Source organism: Gracilinanus agilis, chromosome 5 (genome assembly GCF_016433145.1).
Source record: "Gracilinanus agilis isolate LMUSP501 chromosome 5, AgileGrace, whole genome shotgun sequence".
NCBI classification, from domain to species: domain Eukaryota; kingdom Metazoa; phylum Chordata; class Mammalia; order Didelphimorphia; family Didelphidae; genus Gracilinanus; species Gracilinanus agilis.
The window spans coordinates 149,873,401-149,892,217 of record NC_058134.1 but is presented as its reverse complement, the minus strand read 5'-3'; the positions used below and the strand labels follow the sequence as shown (position 1 = coordinate 149,892,217).

The 18,817-nt window shown below is 35.7% G+C and overlaps 1 protein-coding gene across 1 annotated transcript in view; it reads right to left on the bottom strand.

Annotated features, from left to right (window-relative positions):
* The window catches only part of SLC26A3 (solute carrier family 26 member 3), a 25,660-nt gene extending 9,243 nt beyond the window's left edge, over positions 1–16,417 (bottom strand). The window contains exons 1-12 of the mRNA XM_044679045.1: positions 16,287–16,417; positions 15,647–15,786; positions 15,429–15,539; positions 15,082–15,245; positions 12,774–12,938; positions 10,883–11,035; positions 9,420–9,502; positions 7,219–7,366; positions 6,973–7,086; positions 6,789–6,866; positions 4,182–4,277; positions 1,005–1,111 (exon numbers count right to left, since the gene is read on the bottom strand). Of these exons, the coding sequence (XP_044534980.1) occupies positions 1,005–1,111; positions 4,182–4,277; positions 6,789–6,866; positions 6,973–7,086; positions 7,219–7,366; positions 9,420–9,502; positions 10,883–11,035; positions 12,774–12,938; positions 15,082–15,245; positions 15,429–15,539; positions 15,647–15,786; positions 16,287–16,417 (1,490 nt within the window). The remainder of the gene's footprint in view (positions 1–1,004; positions 1,112–4,181; positions 4,278–6,788; positions 6,867–6,972; positions 7,087–7,218; positions 7,367–9,419; positions 9,503–10,882; positions 11,036–12,773; positions 12,939–15,081; positions 15,246–15,428; positions 15,540–15,646; positions 15,787–16,286) is intronic.
* Positions 16,418–18,817: the final 2,400 nt, after the last annotated feature.

Here is an 18,817-nt window from a genome sequence, read left to right as displayed (position 1 = left end):
AATAGTCCCTGCCCTCAAGGAGATTACATTCAGTCAGAAGTCTTCTATCTAAAAATGCAAGCTGCTATTCCAATAATTACCATGCAAATTGGAGGCATCCAATAAAATTTCATTAATGGAATTTTAGGTATGGGAATATTTAAATGAAAATATGTGCATCTACTATGGATGTGTTTTCCTATAACTTTAAATATGGGGATAGTGTACTCTGTAATAGAGCTACTTAGTTCCTAAAGATTAATAAATGGTTTCTATAGAATATTAGGTTTGGAAGGAAAGACTTTAAGAACCAACCACCTGGTTGTGTGCAGGAATGATTTAAATCCCAAGGAGAAGAAGAATTTTTGTTGAAATTTGTCCAGTAATGAGTTAAAACTGTACTTTAAAAAATTAAACTTAAATTAATTAAATTAATTAAATTCAAACTAAATATTCTATAGTTTAACATGCCTCAGTCCAAGCTCTTAGACATTGCTGAAAGGCAGTTATCTTTATGATGGTTTGTTGACTTGTCTGGACCTATGAATTCATTCAATAGCAATCATTCCACAATCTATATTATTAGCAAAGGGCACCCAGAAGTTAAATGATTTGCCCAGGGTCACACAGTCAATGTTTCTGACATAGAACTAGAACCCTAGGTCTTTCTTACTCTAAGACATACTGTCTATCCACTACTCCACTTGCATTCAATCTATCTGTATTATACAGGTGGGCAAACAAGAGCTTGTGGATTTTACATAATATCTTTGAAATCATGGCAAAGATTGTAGTAGAAATGGAGTGGGGAGGCTAGAGCTACAAAATCATGCAATACTGCTATTCTTTGCAGATTATCTCTAAATAATCTGAAAAAAAATGTAATGGCCCATCTTATTTTTACATATCTTTATCAATTAAACTCTCCTTTCTTCCTCCAAAAAAAATGTAAAGTCATTATCTTTTGATTTAGACTAGTCAAAGCCTGAAAGATTTCATGATCATGATGCCCAATATCTACTCACAACTGAGTTCGAAACACAATGGTGAGGAGCTGGAATGCGACACTAGCTGCTAGCCCCAATCCAAGCCCCAGGATAACAGCAGCCAGGAAGGTAAAAACCCAAATTACCTGGAAAAAGAAAATATACAAATTATGTATTAAAAGAGTGATAATACTCTACCAATAAGTGTTAGGAATGAGAACAAATACAATTATTACTCATTTTGTCAAGCTCAACAAATACTAAGCCATATGCTAACATTTATAACATTTTTATGCTACTTGTTCTAATAGGATGGAAAAGAATTTTTGCATAAAACATATCAATAAAGTAGAATTTTTAATTATATATCTAAAATAATACAGATTCTATTTATAAGAATTTAAACAAATTTCTTCTATGATCACTCTACTGCAAATATGAATAACATGGAAATAGGATTTCAACAGTGATACATGTATTAACCCAGTGGAATTGCTTGTCAGCTCTGAGAGTGAGGAAGGAAGATATTCTCTGTGTGGGGATCATGAATCATATAACCATGGGAAAATGTTCTAAATTAAAAAAAATACCTAAAACAAGAAACAATAAATAGCATTTCGCTAAAACCAAGAGCCAGCATTATCTATAATGGGGATTAACTTGAAGCCTTCCCAATAAGATCAGGAGTAAAGCAATGATGTCCATTATCACTATTATTTAGTTTTGTACTAGAAATACTAGCTATAGCAATAAGAGAAAGAACTTGAAAGAATAAAACCAACAAAGAGGAAATGAAAATATCACACTTTGCAGATATCATGATATTAGTGAACTATGGAGAAACAACTAAAAAACCTATTGAAACAATGGACAACTTTAGCAAGATATAAAATGAATCCACATAAATCATTAGCATTTTTATATATTGCCAACAAAGCCCAGCAGAAAGAGATAGAAGAATTCCATGTAAAATAACTACAGGCAAAGAAAATATTTGGAAATATACTGTCAAGACAAACCTAGGGATTATGTGAATACACTTACAAAATACTTTTCACATGAAGACAGAGGGATAAGCTGAGCCAATTTAATAAAAATAACATTTCTACCCAAGTTCTACTTATTCAGTGCCATACCTATCAAACTACCAAAGAATTGTTTCCTAGAGCTAGAAAAAATAATTTTAAAAAAGTATTAAAAATAATACAATATAATATTAAATAATAAATATATTATATAAAATAATTGTATATAATATAAATATGTTGTATATTATATGTTTTATGAAATAACATAATATGATGATAATAAAATTATTTTTAAAATTTAAAAATAAAATAATAAAATATTCCTCTGGAAGAACAAAAGGTCAAGAATATCAAGGGAATCAAAGAAAAACAATGTGAAGGTATGCAGCATAGCAGTACCAAATTTCAAACTATATTACAAAGCATTAATTATCAAAGCAATTTTTTGACATTTGCTAAAAAAAACCTAAGGGATCAGTGGAATAAATTAGGTACACAACATACAGTAGTAAATAACCACACTTAATCTATTAGAACTTACATTTGACAAAAATTACTGGGAAAACTAGAAAGTAACTTGACAGAAATTAAGCACAGACTAATATTTCACAATTTATACTAAGACTGGGTAAAAATGGATAAGTGATTTAGGCATAAAAGGTGATAAAATTGTATGTAATATTATGTTAATTCCATATAATGACATATGCATAGTTATAATTATGTGATATAACATAATGTTAACTTTAATAATACATGATTTAGGCTTAAAGTGTGATAAGTAAATTAGGGGAGCATGGGAAAGTACCTGTTAATTCTCTGGGTAAGGGAAGAAGATATGACCAAAGAAGACATAGAGAGGATCATGAGAAGTAAAATGAATAATGTTGATTACATGAAATGTAAAAGTTTTTGAACAAATGAAACTAATATAGCCAAAATTAGAAGGAAAACAGGAAAATGGGGGAAATTTTATAGCAAGTTTCTCTGATAAAGGCCTCATTTATCAAACAAAAACATGAGACAAATTTATAAAAATAAGAATCATTCCCCAGTTTGGTCAAAGCATATGGGCAGGCAGTTTTCAGAAGAAGAAATAAAATCTATGAATAGTCAAAGGAAAATGCTCTAAATCGCTACTGATTAGAGAAATACAAATTAAAACAACTCTGAGATATTACCTTAAACTTACCAGAGGAAAGGTAAATAATGAATGCTAGAGGGGATGGGGAAAAATAGGGACACTAATCCACTGTTGGAGTTTTGACCTAGTCCTACCATTCTAGTGAACAATTTAGAACTTCACCCAATGGGCTATAAAATTATGTATGCCCTTTCACCGAGTCTATATCCCAAAGAGAGTGAAGAAAATAGAAAAAGGGTATATTTATATCAAAATATTTATAGTAGTTCTTTTTGTGGTGGCAAAGAATTGGAAATCAAGGGAATCTCCATCAATTGAGAAATGATTGAACAAATTGTGGTAAGTGATTGTGATGGAATGCTATTGTGCCATAAAAAACAACAATCAGGATGGTTTCAGAAAACCTGGGAAGACACATATGAACTGATGCAATGTTAAGCAAGCAGAACCAGGAGAACATTGTAAAAAAGTAACAGCAACATTATAAGATAATCAACTGTGAAAGTCTTAGCTACTCTAATCAAGACAATTCCAAAGTACCCATGATGAAACACCGCTGGCAAGTGTTCAACCAGCCTTTGAAACTCATTACCTCATAAAATAAAGCAATTCCACTTTTTTTTGACAGCTCTAATTGCCATAAAGTTTAATCTTCTATTGACCTAAAATCTGACTCTGTTACTTCCTTTCCTTGGTCCTGGTTCTTTCCTACAAGACCATAATATACAGAATAATTATAATCCTTCTTCTATGCACCAGTCCTTCAAATATTTTAACATATTTTTCATGTGCCTCATAGATAAATCTGATTTATCACATATCTAGTAGTGTTTCATGTGACTGATTTCTCGATTGACATATGGCTCCTCCCCATAATAAAATACAAATCTCAAGTACTCAGATGTATGACTGTTAGTGACTTAAAGATAGCTAGCAAAACAAAATGAAAATTCCCTTTAATCATAAATGTTTGCCTGCATTTCGTATACATCAACCTAACAGGCTGCCATCATTTACTTAAATACAAAGTTATTTTCTACTCACACAGTCATACTTGTCCTTTCTCCACAAAATGGGCACTTCTTTAAACTGCATCAGCATCCCCTTTAAATTTCCAAGAGCTAAAGCTGCCAACACAGACTGGTAAAAAGAAAAACAAGAGATAGGGTTTGTTGAACAAATAAGCTCTCAAGATGCAAAGGTGAAGGTTAATGATAAGAAAAAAATTTAAAGGGATGGAGAACACAGAATAATAGCTTTTCCAATATAAATTGAGCCATACTAAGGCTTTGCTCTGAATATAATAGCTCTATCTTTGCCACTCTTTGAGATTTCCAGAGAGATTCCAACCAAAGATCTCACAATTTTTAACAGCCACTTATAGTCATCACAGTTCTCTAGAAGCAATGTGGTCCATGGCTATGGTACAGAAACCTGCTCAAGCAGTCTTTGTTGAGGTACCCCTTCATTTACATTTCAAAATGTTTAGAAAGCAAACTAGCTATACTGTATGAGAAGATTGTTTGAGTAATGTAGCTGGCTCAGGTTTTGCTTATTTTGGCTCATAAGTTACTTAGAATAGAGGTCATCTTGAAATCATTTTGTGCATATTTTGTATTTGTTTGTCCTAGAATGTTATGGCTTCTTCCAGCAGAACATAGATTCCTTTAGGAAGAAGAGGTTAACTGCATTTTTGTCTTTATATTCCCAGCATCATGCACACAGCACCTGACACATAGTAATGGTTAATAAATGGTTAATAAATGGCTTAAATTGAATTACTTCCATGGTAAAAAAGAAGAAAATTGAAGCCATTTAAAATTTCATTGTAATAAGTTATTCTTTGCCCTCAATATAAAACAAACCTCAATGCCATCAGATGCAAGAGGAGGATGCTCTTTTTTTAGGTGATCAAATATCAAAGAATCTCATGAATGGTAGATCTGGAAGGGAGTCTTCCACTTGTTCAGTAAAAGATGGAAGAAAAATGAAATATTTTTAGCTAGGTTTTGTTCAGTTTTTCCAAAGCTAATGCCAACGAGACCAGTTCTCTGGGGTTACTAGATCCGAGTCATACAGTAGGTAGAAAAGACAATATGGCTTTGAATTTCTCTGTACGCTTACATATGTGTATATCTGTAGGTATACATTTGTGTTTCTGGCCTTGCAAAGCTTTTCTGTTTTTGTTTATATTTTGCAGTGATTTTATTCTCTCCTCTTCTTTAATATGCATTAGAAGTCCAAGTGCCTTATTCTATCATCTCTCTTCCTTATTTGTTACCCTGTTAGAAATCAATAGGATTCCACAAGCATAGCATATGGAGAGGAGTACCATCTCCTCACAGTAAAAGCTTACACAGCATCCTCCTTTAAAACAGACTAATCTACTGGGAGTTTCTTTGGATTATACTGAAAGGACAAGAACCTGAGATCAGGTCCACATTTCAGTAGTAGCATAATAAAAGATGAAAAATTTCTAGTTATAAATCCATCCATATTTGTTGGTATGTCTCATAAAATTTGCAAAGTGTTTTACAAATGTTCTCTCATCTTAATCACATGATAATCCTGGGAATTTTTTTTTTACCATTTTACAGATAAAAAAACTGTTTTTTTCTCCATTTTGCAGAAGAGGCAGCTGACAGTGGTTATATGACTTCCTCAAAGTTGCAGCTAGTACGTGTCTGAGACTGGATTTGAAATAAGGGCTTCATGTCTCCAGGTGTAGCATTCTGTCTACTGTACCATTTAACTTCTCATTGCTTGTGACAAAGCACTGTATTTGCAGGCTCTGTTTAGAAGGCTCATAAATAGCCAGCAATTCATTTAGATGTTGCATAGTAGGCTACAGATTGGGCATTTTCTATGGCCTTTTGTCATTTTTTTTCTGGTGGAAATTTCTTCCTTGAAATTGTTTTCTATTGTTTTGTCTGGGCTTAGTGTATACTCATGTATCTTCCCAGGAGAATGTAAACTTTTTGGGGGGTATGTATCCCAAAGAGTACGAAGAAAACAGAAAAGGACATTTTTGTATGCAGTTCTTTTTGTGGTGGCAAAGAATTGGAAATCAAGGAAATTTTACTTATGTGTTTGTCTACCCAGCACCTAGCATGGTTCTTTGACCATAGTAGCCCTTTGATAAATATTCATCAAATGGAAGTGAGCCTGAACAGTCTGGGCAGCATGATAGCCTAGGTGAAAGAGCTAGATGGGCATGAGAGTTTCAGATATAAGATCTGTGAAAGACAGTTGTGTGGCTGACAGCATCATTCTCTCATTTAGAGGGATTGTTTGCTTTCAGCTCTGGCAAAAGTTCACTTCAACCAGTTCTTAATCAAGAGAAGGTACCAAGTTGTCCTCCTGTCTTGACATAACCTATTATACTTGGTCCTTGCTGACATGCTGAGGCATGCATGATAAGGTAGTTTGGGCATTTGCATTCCTGACATTTATAAAATGTTGTTGGGAAAAATGAAAACTATTTGGTCAATTGAAACATTGGAATCTGTTGAGAAAAGATAATTTCTAACTACCTCCTCTTCCCCTTTGATTCTTGTGTTGAAGATCTAGGAACATGACTCTACTACTACTACTGCTCATGAACAGTAGTAGGGATCTGGTAAGCTTCCAGAGAATGAGTGAAAGAACTACCTTTTGTATTGGTTCCAGAAGAAATCCAATGGCCAACATGACAATCAGAACAATCACAGATGACACTAACCCGGCGATCTAGAAAAGTAGAAGGTTCTCATCATAAACTTGCACAATCTTCTAGTCTCTGATTTTGTAGTTACCAAGGTGCAGGACAATCTTGGTAGCATAGATCTCGAAATACCTGAGTTTTGCCTCCTGTGCTTTCCTGAATCGCTGATCTGGAGAGCGCAGTGCTTGAAGCAAATCCCCTGAATACCCCACCAAGGATGTTTCCCACTCCAAAAGCAATTAACTCCTGCCAGGAAAACAAGGAGAGTTTTTTTTTTTTTTTTACAAGATTGACCAGGGCTCTACTGGAAAAAGCAAACTATTTTTAAATGGTCTTAATTAAGTCTTTAAAAAAATTTTTTTAGGTTTTTAGGTTTACCTGATTTCCATCAATGGGATAATCATATTTAATAGAATATACGCTCGCAACGGAAAATGCCACAGCAAATGCAACGATCCCAATGGAGAAGGCATCACCAATTCCAGTTTGTAATACCTTCAAAGAAGGTGTAATAGGTGCCTTAAATCTGAAATTGAGATTAGCATTAAGATATGTATTAGCTTTTGAGCATGAGTCCATGAGAATTTGGCAAAGCTGAAAGCCCTGGAATAGGCTGTTTTATTGACAGAAAGTACTACCGGAAATTGGTACAAGATTCTCAATGTGGCCCAAAGGCAGGAGATAATCTTGTATAATTTTCAACTGGTATAAACAGAGCAATATGCATCTTAAATGTACATCCTTATTGGGTCAATAAAAAAAAATACCAGACGTAGAATTTTTATGAGTATAGGGACTTCCCAGTTGAGGGGACACTTACAATAAATACAGGTCAATGCCTTCTCTTCAGTTTACAGTTTTAGGCAGCGAAAGGTTAAGTAACTCTCAAGGTTCACAAAGCATCTTAGAGAACTTGAACTCAGGGATCTCTGATTTTAAGGTCTCTTTTCTATTCTTTACAGCATAGTGTCTCTCACTTTTGAATGTAAGGCTTGCAAACCCTACAGTAGAATGCATGGTGAGTGAGGGACACTTAAAAAAACCCCCAAACTCCACACAATTCTGAGAAACAAGAAAGTTTTACTTGATAAAGGGATGGGGAGGGGAGATCAGTCTGTATTTTGTGAGAACAGAAAGCAAAGGCTACATCAAACTTGTAGACAGTTAAGTGGCATAATGGAGAGAGTGCTAAACTTGGAGTCAGGAAGACCTCAACTCATACCCTGCCTGAGATATTTACTAGCTGTGTCCAACCCTGGGTAAGTCAAATCCTTTCTACGTCTCAGTTTCTCCATCTAGAAATGGGATACCAATTGCAATGACCTCACAGAATTGTGGTGAGATCAAATGAGATAGCAAGATAGATAGATGTGCAAACCCCAAAATGCTAGACTAGGAAAGGAAGATAGCAAGCAAAAAGCAGAATGCATGCTGAATGTTTTTCCTTCTCCTAACTAGCTTACATTTCTATATTGTTCTACCAGTTTACGAAGCACTTTACATATATTGTATCATGTGACCCTCCCCACTTTTTAGATGGGAAAAAAGTCTCAGAAAGGTAAAGAGATTTACCCAAAGTTGCATGGCTGGTAAGTCAAAGAGCCAAAAAAGTGGACTCGGATTTATGACTCTGAGTTCAAGAGTCTTGCCATCATGCCAAGATTGACCTTCAATATTATTTTAAAATGTCTCAGATGGATGACCACACATATCTTAATAAAATGAACACAGTAAAATACATGTTTAAATTCCATATATTCTTGTGACTTATCTTCCATACTTTTTTTTTCCAATGATAGCAAATGTTTTCCCCATGTTTTAGGGTTGTTTTTGCTTTTCTTTCAAGAAAAATTTGCTTTCTCTCCCTCCCCCAAGATGAACAGAAAGACAGCCCTGTCCCTGCCTTTAACCAAAAAGTATGGTTAAGCAAAGCAAATTCCTCTCCTGGCTATATCCAAAAACAGATTCTGCATCTTGAACTCAGCACCGCTCTGTCTAGAGGTGGGGCCTTCCTTAATCTTCTGGAATGATTTTGCCAGTGTTTTCAAAAGGAACATAAGAAAGGACATTTTGTGCCTGTTATTGAAGCAGCATACAGATTGTTTCTTACTTGTCTCTTTTGAACTTGAAGAACTTGGCTGTGGCAACTTAACCAAAACATTATATATTGTTTATAGTAATTGATTAATGGGACCTAGTTTTGTTTGATTCTTCTTCATGAAAAGCTGGTTTATTTTGCCTATTCCTACTCCTTAGATGACTTCAAATTTTACTTGTTTATGGGTCCCTGGATAGGCTCCTATCCAGCTGGTCAATGTGTCCTCCTGAAAGGAGAAATCTTCATGTATGAAAAATGGAATTTTCTGAAAATACACTTGTAATGTCTCCCTCCTTTGCTTCCTCTACCCTTATAGTCAATTGAGGAAGAGGTCAAGGGGAGTATCTTGTGATAAGGAAATTCCTGGTGACAGGGCTTTAACAATATGTTTATTTTTTTAAACCCATCTGTGAATATTCCTACTGCTTAAGTCAAGAATTGTGAGTGGAAAGGATCTCTTAAAAAAAAGAAAATCACTTACCCACTTTCCATTTGACCAATCACTGCCACACCAAATTTGCCTTTTAAATCACAAGCATAGGACACACCTGCTGCAATGACTGTCTGAAAAAAAGAATCCCCACAAAAAAAACCAAAAACAACCAAATAAGAGGTTTTATCTCAGTTGACTTCACTATCTACCCTCCTCTTTGTATTTTTCTCTTTGATGCTCAGAAAGTCAGAAAAACCATCTTTCTTGTAATGAGACTCCAATTCTCAGCCACCCAGGGTGAAATCTCTTAGGAGTACTCAATCAAAATCCCTTTCTTCTCCTTTTGCCCTTTGATTTTGGTTACTACAGCAAGAATTATTATTAATATCTATTAAATAAGAGGCAATGATTAGGTATACCTAAAAATAAAACCAGAAATATGTATGTATATGCACATATGACATATATATCTTTCTAAGGAAAGACAGTCAGGATATCTGGGTTTCAATCTTCAATCTCTGATACTTATTAGCCATGTGATCAGCTCCAAGTCCCTTGGCCTCTATCAATTCAGTAGGACATTGCTATGTCCAAGAGAGTTGAAATCTGGGCTGGTAGGAGGGAGTTCCTATACTGGGAGTCTCACACTGCTGAAATCACAGATCCTTCACGGATTTGTATTTTTATCAGATGTTCACAATGCACTAATTACTATCCACAGGACATTGGAAAGACACAAATTCTAAATTCTAAGAGATGACGTTTTATAGGGCAAAGGAAGCTCAAAAGTTAGAAATGGGCAAACTTGCATACCAGATGGTTCTTTCACATTTTGATTTATTTGTAGCATTTGGATGGATAATACTAGCAGTTCAGTATAGAGAAATAGGTTGAAGGGACCAAAAAAGCCCCAAATAAAAGCAACAATCAATAGAACTAATAGAATATGAATCATGAAAAAGATGCCTGAATCAAGAATTTTGTTCTTTTAAACCTAAAACTACAATTGTAAAAGATGTATTTTTTTAAAAAGGACAACTTTGCACATATACAGAGAATCATTTAGAGAACTTTTCTGAAATTGGAGAACTGAAAAATGAATTGATATGGAAACAAACTTTCTCCTTAATTCCAAATTTTCTCAATCATATTTCTAACAGTGAGTCCAAAATCATGCTAAAACTTATTAAACTTTGAATTGTGCATGGATGATAAATTTAGACCCTGATGGAACCTTAGATGTCATCTAGTACTACTTTCTCCTCTTATAGATGAAGTAACCACCTAGAGAACACAGAGCTGGGATTTGAACCCAAGTCTGATCATTAATCTTTTTCCACTGCCTCTTTCAGTATATTAGCTATTATATATGGGAAACTCATGGGACCCAAGGACTACTGATACCTCAAAATTATGCAAGCATGTAGAGGATATAGAGAATCTATAAAAACTACAAACAGCAATATTAAGCACTTAGGTCTAAGAAAGGAAGCTTTTAGATAAACACTTACCAGAATGAGTTCAATTGGAATGGGTGCTGGAAGTTTATCTTTGAACCTATTATTTATTTCTTTAACTATGGACACGATTACCAAGATTATGAGGGATGTCACAAGATCTGCAATATTAGTCTTCTCGATTTGTGTAAAGAGAGATTCCAGAACCTAAAAAGTTAGAGAAAAACCCATCTCTAAAATTATATTAACACATCACCTTAACCCAACACATTTTCCAAAGAGAGAAAAAACAAGCCATTTGAGGAAAGAGACAATATACTCTCTACACATTAATTAGGAACTCATCTGGATGACAATTGTTATGTAGAGAGGCAGGAGAAGACAAGCCAACACAAAGTGAAGCTAAATCAGCATCCTATAGCAGAGCTTTAGGAATTTTTGTTGACGATCATTTTGACATAACAAATTCCATGGATAAGCCTCAACATTTTTATGTTTATCTGCTTTCATAGCTTCGCAAATATATTTCTTTGTTATTCAATGACTCTGTCTTTTCCTATAAAAACTGAAGTCCCAACCAACTCCTCTTAGAATGTATCCTCTCCTGTTCTTCTCCTTAATATATCCAGGTCATCACTTCTCCCCATCCTCCAGTTTCCAAAATTTGGAAACCAGTATCTTAGATGATAGAGTATGAGCCATTGCTGAGCCAAATGCAGACAGTTAAGTAGAAACTCACATCTCTTACTTCTGGGAAGCCTTTGGCTTCTAGTTCTGATGGTGGGAGAGGGGCTGGATTAATTCATGGAGGTAGTGCTTGACCAAAAGTAAAAGTTAGTAAAATGACATCTGAAAGTAAACTTTACCCTTGAATCCCTAACACTTAACTGAGTATAAAGGATGATTCAAGAATAAATTCAATTGTGCTCCAAAGCGGTCGAACCATATCTCTCAAAGCTAATCCATTTTGACTTGTGAATAGAAACTAGATACTCAGAAGGAAATTTTTCTGATCTGATGAAACCAGCAGTATGGTTCTGATAGATCATCTAGGAGGTGCAGTAGATAGAGTCAGAAAGACTGATCTTTCTGAGTTCAAATCCACCCTTAGACATATCTACTAGTTATGTGATCCTGGGCAAGTCACTTAACCTTGTTTGCCTCAGTTTTCTCATCTTCAAAATGAACTAGAGAAGGAAATGACAAACCACTGGAATATCTTTGGCAAGAAAACTTCAGATGGGGTCATGAAGAATTAGGACATGACTGAAAAAAAGACAACTGACTACATGAGTCTGATAAAAATTTGAGAACATGGAGGAGATTATAAGAATTTGAAAAATTGTAGTAATGACATTAACCCCCCCCCATTTAAAAATACTCAAGAATTGAGGTCAAGAGATGTGGTTTTAAATTAGTAATTAATGAATAGGGTTGCATTTATAATAATATAATATTCCACTAAGGGTTAAATAGAAATTTTAGGCTCTGATTTTTCTTTTATTATTCTAATAATAGCAACCCACATTTATATAACACTTTAAGATTTACAAAGGGCTTTCCAGCAATTCTGTGAAGTAGACAGGTCAAATATTATTATCACCATTAGAGACTTGGGCTAAACGATGGACATGAAGTTAGTATCAAAACTAGGATTCGGATGCAGGTCATCTGACTCCAGCAACTGCAGTGCTCCTTCCAATACATCTCATTTTTCCATGAGTATCTAGTCTAGTATGATTTGAGAAGCCAATTTATCCCTGTTTATTCTACTACTTCCTGTGTCTTTGTCTAGATGAACTCCTCAAGCTTTCCATTTGTATGGGGTGGGTGGGGAAAGAAAGGAATCACAATGATCAGGTAGGAGTTTAAAGGTTAGGGGAACATGAGGAATTCAAATAGGGTAAAATATCTTACAACAAGAAATGAGTGAGGAAATACTTACTTTGAAAATTGAAAAAGGATCAGTGTGTGAAGGGACTGTGATCTGGAGCATAAATTTCAGCTGGGACACCAAAACGTGAACTGCTGCAGCTGTTGTGAAGCCGCTGATTAGTGACTCAGAAAAGTAGTTAACGATGAATCCAATCTGTAATATTCCCATGATCAGCTGTAAAGGAAGTCACAAAGCCTTTGTCAGGATTAGATATTAGCTTGTCCCAGTAGCCTAAAGGTTCAACAAACATCATCATGTACAAAGTTATGAATTAAAACAAAAGATCCAAAGCCAGGTGTTCTGACTACAGGGAGCGCTACCAATCCAGGCTTCCCTCCTCTCTTGGTATATTTCACCTAGTTTTTCTTTTTTTTCCTTTTTTTTTTTTTTTTTAAATCCTTACTTTCTGTCTTGGAGCCAATGCTGTGTATTGGCTCCAAGGCTGAAGAGTGGTAAGGGTAAGCAATGGGGTTAAGTGACTTGCCCAGGGTCACATAGCTGGGAAGTGTCTGAGGCCAGATTTGAACGTAGGACCTCCCATCTCTACATCTGGCTCTCAATCCACTGAGCCACCCAGCTGCCTCTTCACCTGGTTTTTCAAATGGGATGTATAACCTTAGCATTCTCAAGAGATAATAGGAATTAAAATTAATTTGTACTTTAAAACACTAGACCCAATGTTCCATGGCTTCACATAGAATTCCCTTTTTTGTTCTTCAAAATCTTAGGTTTGCTGATGATTATGCTAATAATAATAGATAAAAAATGCTTTAAAAGATAACAGATTTTACTTAGGGGCTATGTCTTTATATCCTCTGTCAATAATTTTTAATAATAATAACTGGTGTTTAAATAATGCTTTAAGGTTTACCAAATACTGTGTGTGTTTTCTCATTTGATATTCACAACAACCTTGGAAAGTATGTGCTATTATCTCCATTTTACAGATGAGGAAACTGAGGCAGGACAAAAATTTAGTGACCTAAGGTCATAATCTAGTAAATGGCTGAGGTGAGATCTGAACTCAAGTCTTCCTGATTACAAACCCAATAATATCCACTGTATCACTTAGCTGACAGACTTATCCTTATCCTTAGTTCTTTCGGATACTCATAGAACTTGGGTGTGATGCTGTCAGATATGTATGTGCTCCTGTGTTCGGGGCACACATCTCTTAAAGTTTCCTGAGCCAATGACTTTGAATAAAAGAAAAGGACAAAGCTACATATTCTAGACCTAGGGCATCTGGAATGCCCAATCTTAACTGGAGATTGCCAGGGTTAATGTCCTCAAAGTATCTATATTGAGCATTAGACCAATGAGAGTTTCTCAATTCCTGCCATGATTCCACCCTCTCTTCTACTCATTATACTCTCTTCTATCTACATCAAATCTCTTCTACTTCCCTGAAAAGTTGTATGGAGGGCATGTAACAAAAATAAAGAAAGGTGGGACTTTTTTGTGAATATGGTCTTTGTTTGTTGTCCAAATGACTTTGTTTCCCTCTAGGCTACATTGCTTATTATGTGTTTACAGAAACTTACTTTTTTCAAAGAACACTGACTCTCTCAACTAATACCTTAACCAAGACTTGGGCAAAGTCTCAATGATTCTATATCATCTTTAAGATTTCATAATTTGGCTCTTTGTGAGTTGTTTCATTGATTTTTACCTGGAAATTTTTACTGAATGACAGATATCAAACTTCAAAATGAAAAAATATGTTTCAAATCATATGCCAGACCTCATTTCTATTCCTACTAGGACTGGGTTAACTGGAGTTTTGCCCCAGGGCACCAGCTCTTTTTCTTTGGAAAGGAGATACTTCTTCCCCGGGGGTCGTCCTCTGGCTTCCTATTCCTTTTGTCTTTGAGCCTCCTGGCTCCACACTAATTCTGCCCTTTCCCCAGAGCTCAGTTTTTTCCACAGGAGTCCCACACCTCTTCCTACCCCAACATTTTCCCACACTCTACCACTGCCTCCCCTCATTTGTCTCTTCCTAGATTTGTAGGATTCTACCCAACTGAGATGGATTATTCTCTGTGTGCCCTACTCTAAATTTGTTCCAGGTGCCAGAATTGCCAGTTATCCCTTTTTTTCATAACATCTGCAAACTTATCCTTCAGCTTTTGAAAATATCGGTCTCTCTAATATTATTTTATTAAGTAGCACAGGGGAAAAGTAAAGGAGAATAGACAGTTTTTGGAACTGGTCATAGGAAAACAAATCAAAACAAAACCATTTGGCTACTGGTGACCAGATCACTCTCTTTCAAAGCAATTTGATTGGTCAGAAGATTTCACATGGCAATACTAACCTGAATAATTCCGGCTAGTATGGTGATAGTAGCAGATATGGTTACTCTCTCATCATCTAATGATGAACTATTATTCCCAGTAGTTTCGGTGCCATTTATGTTGCTGTTGCCTTGCTGAGCCACAACTACGGCTCCCACCATCATGCTCAGAACTGGAAAGGGACCTAATGAACATTTGAGGTGAATTCTAATTAGGAACTGCTTCTTAAAAATTCAATTATCATTCAAACACAATTTGAAAAGATCATTTGAAACTCCAGTTCTTGATTAGGGGCTACTCAAATGGATGATTAATGTGATACAAGACAGCAATAAAGAGACTCAGTTTCCATGATGGTTTCACTTACCAACAGATATGTGTCTAGAAGTTCCTAAGAAGAGGTAGACTATCATTGGAAAAAAGGCTGCATAAAGTCCATAAATTGGGGGGATGTTTACCAGCAAAGCAAAAGCCAGACCTGTAAGCACACAACAGGTAGAAGCCCTGTTACATGAAATAGCTGGAATCGTAGGCTGGCTCTCATCAAATGCTTTCTGTTTTTGATATTCAGACATCAGAGGTTACCTTGCAGTACAGTCACCAGCCCAGTGCTGACACCAGAAACAATATCATTGAGCAGCCATTCTTTTATTCGATATGATGGTAACCAAGAGACTATAGGGAACAAAGAAAGGGCAATATTCTTGGCCTTTTGTGAGGAGCACCTGAAAATATTTGTAAAAGTCAGAGTTAGGTCAGTCAGCTAAGAGTGCATCTAAATTCCGAGTCTAGTAATAGCTAACACTAATCACAGTTGGGCAAATCGAAGGCCACACATATTAGCAAAGATGAAAATATGCCAAAGCTGAAGCAGAAGGTACTATCCTCTGCTCTCTCCCATATCCTAACCCTCCCTTCCCCTGCCTTCCAGCAAGACTTCATTTGTTCTTGGTAGTGAAACATGTCTCTGGTGATATTCGTTCTCTTACAACTGGTTTGTCTCTTTTTGGATAGATTGTGTTGAGAGTCAAGAAGGGCTTCATTTTAAAGGCTCTCCTTGCAGCTCTGGAAGGTGGTAGGAGAGTTGGGAGCCCCTAAACTAAAAAAAATCATAGGAAACCAATCAAGCTTGGGATCAGAGCCAAAAAAAAGAGGTTGAAAGTTCAGGAATTTTGGAGCCAGTCCCTCATCCATCGTTAAGCCCAGTACTTAAGATATTCCTTACCTAAAGTACATCCCGATATTGTTCCAAATAGTCTTATGGCTTCTTTTCATCTTCTTGTATTCTTCACTAAAAGCATTTTGTGAATATACTTGTCTGGACACAACATATTGATTCCCTATGGGCTCAATCATTTTGCTTTTCTTGTCTTGTGCTACGGGCAGATGTCTCTGGAAGTTGGTCTCAGATGCTTCTCTTTACTTTTAGCAGATTAAAAGCCCTGAAAAAAAAAAAAAAGAAAAACAACAGAACCTGCTTTTTAAATAACTCGGAGAAAATGTGATGCAATTTACAGATGAGTGAATTCCGAACTGAATGTTACCACCTTTTGAGATCAAAAGAGGCTGGATTAAGGAACTGAGATTGTGTTTTGCACAGTGATATTCCTCTTTACTCCAGTGAGCAGTGCTTACCTCGCTGCTCTGGGATAAGCAAACAAGGTCCTTTTGAAAAAGACTGCCAAAAAGCACAAAGATTTGACTCAGTTTGCTCATCACTGAGTCAATTTTTTACCTTTTCATCAAGGAAAGTTCCTGACTTTTTTTTTTTTTTTGAGTAGAAAATTTGCAAAAGTTGTGGTGTTGAGGTACAGAACAGAATAGGCATAAAGGCCACTCTGATTCTAACACAAAGCAGAAATGTTTAACAATTGTCTTCTCATCTTCATCCCTTCTCCCATTGTACACTTTTTTCTTATGTTTATCATTTATTAATATAAGAAGCTCCTTATAATCCTAATTTCCCCCATTATTTTAGTACCTTTTCATTTAATCTAGATAGTGATATCATCACTTGGGAAATTTCTACACCAACACTGATAGGTTAGTAACTTATAGTTGTAGGATGCTGCTTAGGGATCTGAAAGAGTAAGTGATTACTTAGAACTAGTATGAGGCTGAGTCCATTTGGAATCCAAATCATCTACTTTCCAGTGTCAGTCCATTATCCACTATAACACACCACCTTTACATGTACTTTGATCCATGAAAAAAAATTCATGATGGACAAAAGTAGACTATTGTAAATTGACAACCTGGACATGTACATGAATGGCATAAAAGCCATTACCAAGGACACAAATAGCTGTAAAAGCAATACCACTACATTGGAGGTTTGTAGCCCAATGAGATAATAAGGAGAAATACTTGTACAAAAATATTCATAGCCTCACTCTTTGTGGTGGCAAAAAAATTGGAAAATGAAGGGTTATCCCTTGATTGGAGAATGGCTGAACAAACTGTGATATATGATGGTGATGGAATACTATTGTGCTGTAAGGAATGATGATCTGGAGAATTTCTAAATGAACTGGGAGAACCTCAATGAACTGATGCAGAGTGAAATAAGCAGAACCAGGAGAACGTTGTACACAGAAAGTAAAACATGGTGGAGCAATCCAATGTAATGGACTTCACTACTAGTAGCAATGCAACAAGCCAGGACACTCCTGAAGGACATATAGGAAAGAATGCTAACCACATTGAGAGAAAGAACTATTAGAGTAGAAATGCAAAAGAAAAACATATGACATCACTCACGACATGTATATATGGGCATGTGATTTGGGGTTTAGGCTTTAAAAGATCGCTCTACAGCAAAAATGAATGATGTGGAAATATAGGTATCAAGTACAACCTAGCTTGTTGGCTCTGGGAGGAGGGAGGAAAGAGGGGAGGGAAAGAAAATGAATCATGTAAACATGGAAAAATATTTAAAATTTTTTAAAAATTAAAAAAAATAGCTGGAAAAAAGAGGTGAATTGATCATATAATGAGAAGAAAGGCCAACCAACATGGTACATTAATACTGAGATATAAGAACTAGAAGAAATTTTCCTATAAATTGAATGGATCTTTTATGGCAAGTTTTGAAAACAACAAAGACAAGAATGTTGCAGGTTAGAAGGTGAGGAGGGGTTGCATTCAGTACACATCAATAAAATCCATAGATGATAGTAATAATAGCTCATATTTATATTGTTTTATGGTTTAAAAAGTGAACCTCACCCAAGAATCTAAGTATCTCTACTCTTTATTCCCTATGTTGTATTTCCTGACCTTGTCTACATTTATTCTGCATTGTTATATTGCACTGTATTGTATTTTTATTACCTCTGTGACTAAATAGTGAAGAAGGAGGCTTCATGGTGTGTAGTCAAAAGCAGTAGCTTAGAAATAGCCTCTAGATTCTAGTCTCAGCTTTGAACTTCACTCCTTTTGTGACCTTGGGCAAATCAGTTATAATGAGTATGTTATAGTGGATATTTTTTCATATATAGGGTGGACTAAGCTACTAAATCTCTTCTGGTTCTAAAATTCTGTGATGAAACTTTTTGGATCTTAGTGTACTATTTACAAAGTGATGAAGTAATAAACTGGATGCTTTTTAAGGTCCCTGCCCACTTGAACAAACTTCTCTTCTCAAATTTCCTCCTCCTATACTCTGTGCCACCTCTTTTTCTTCCTTCCTTCCTTCCTTCCTTCCTTCCTTCCTTCCTTCCTTCCTTCCTTCCTTCCTTCCTTCCTTCCTTCCTT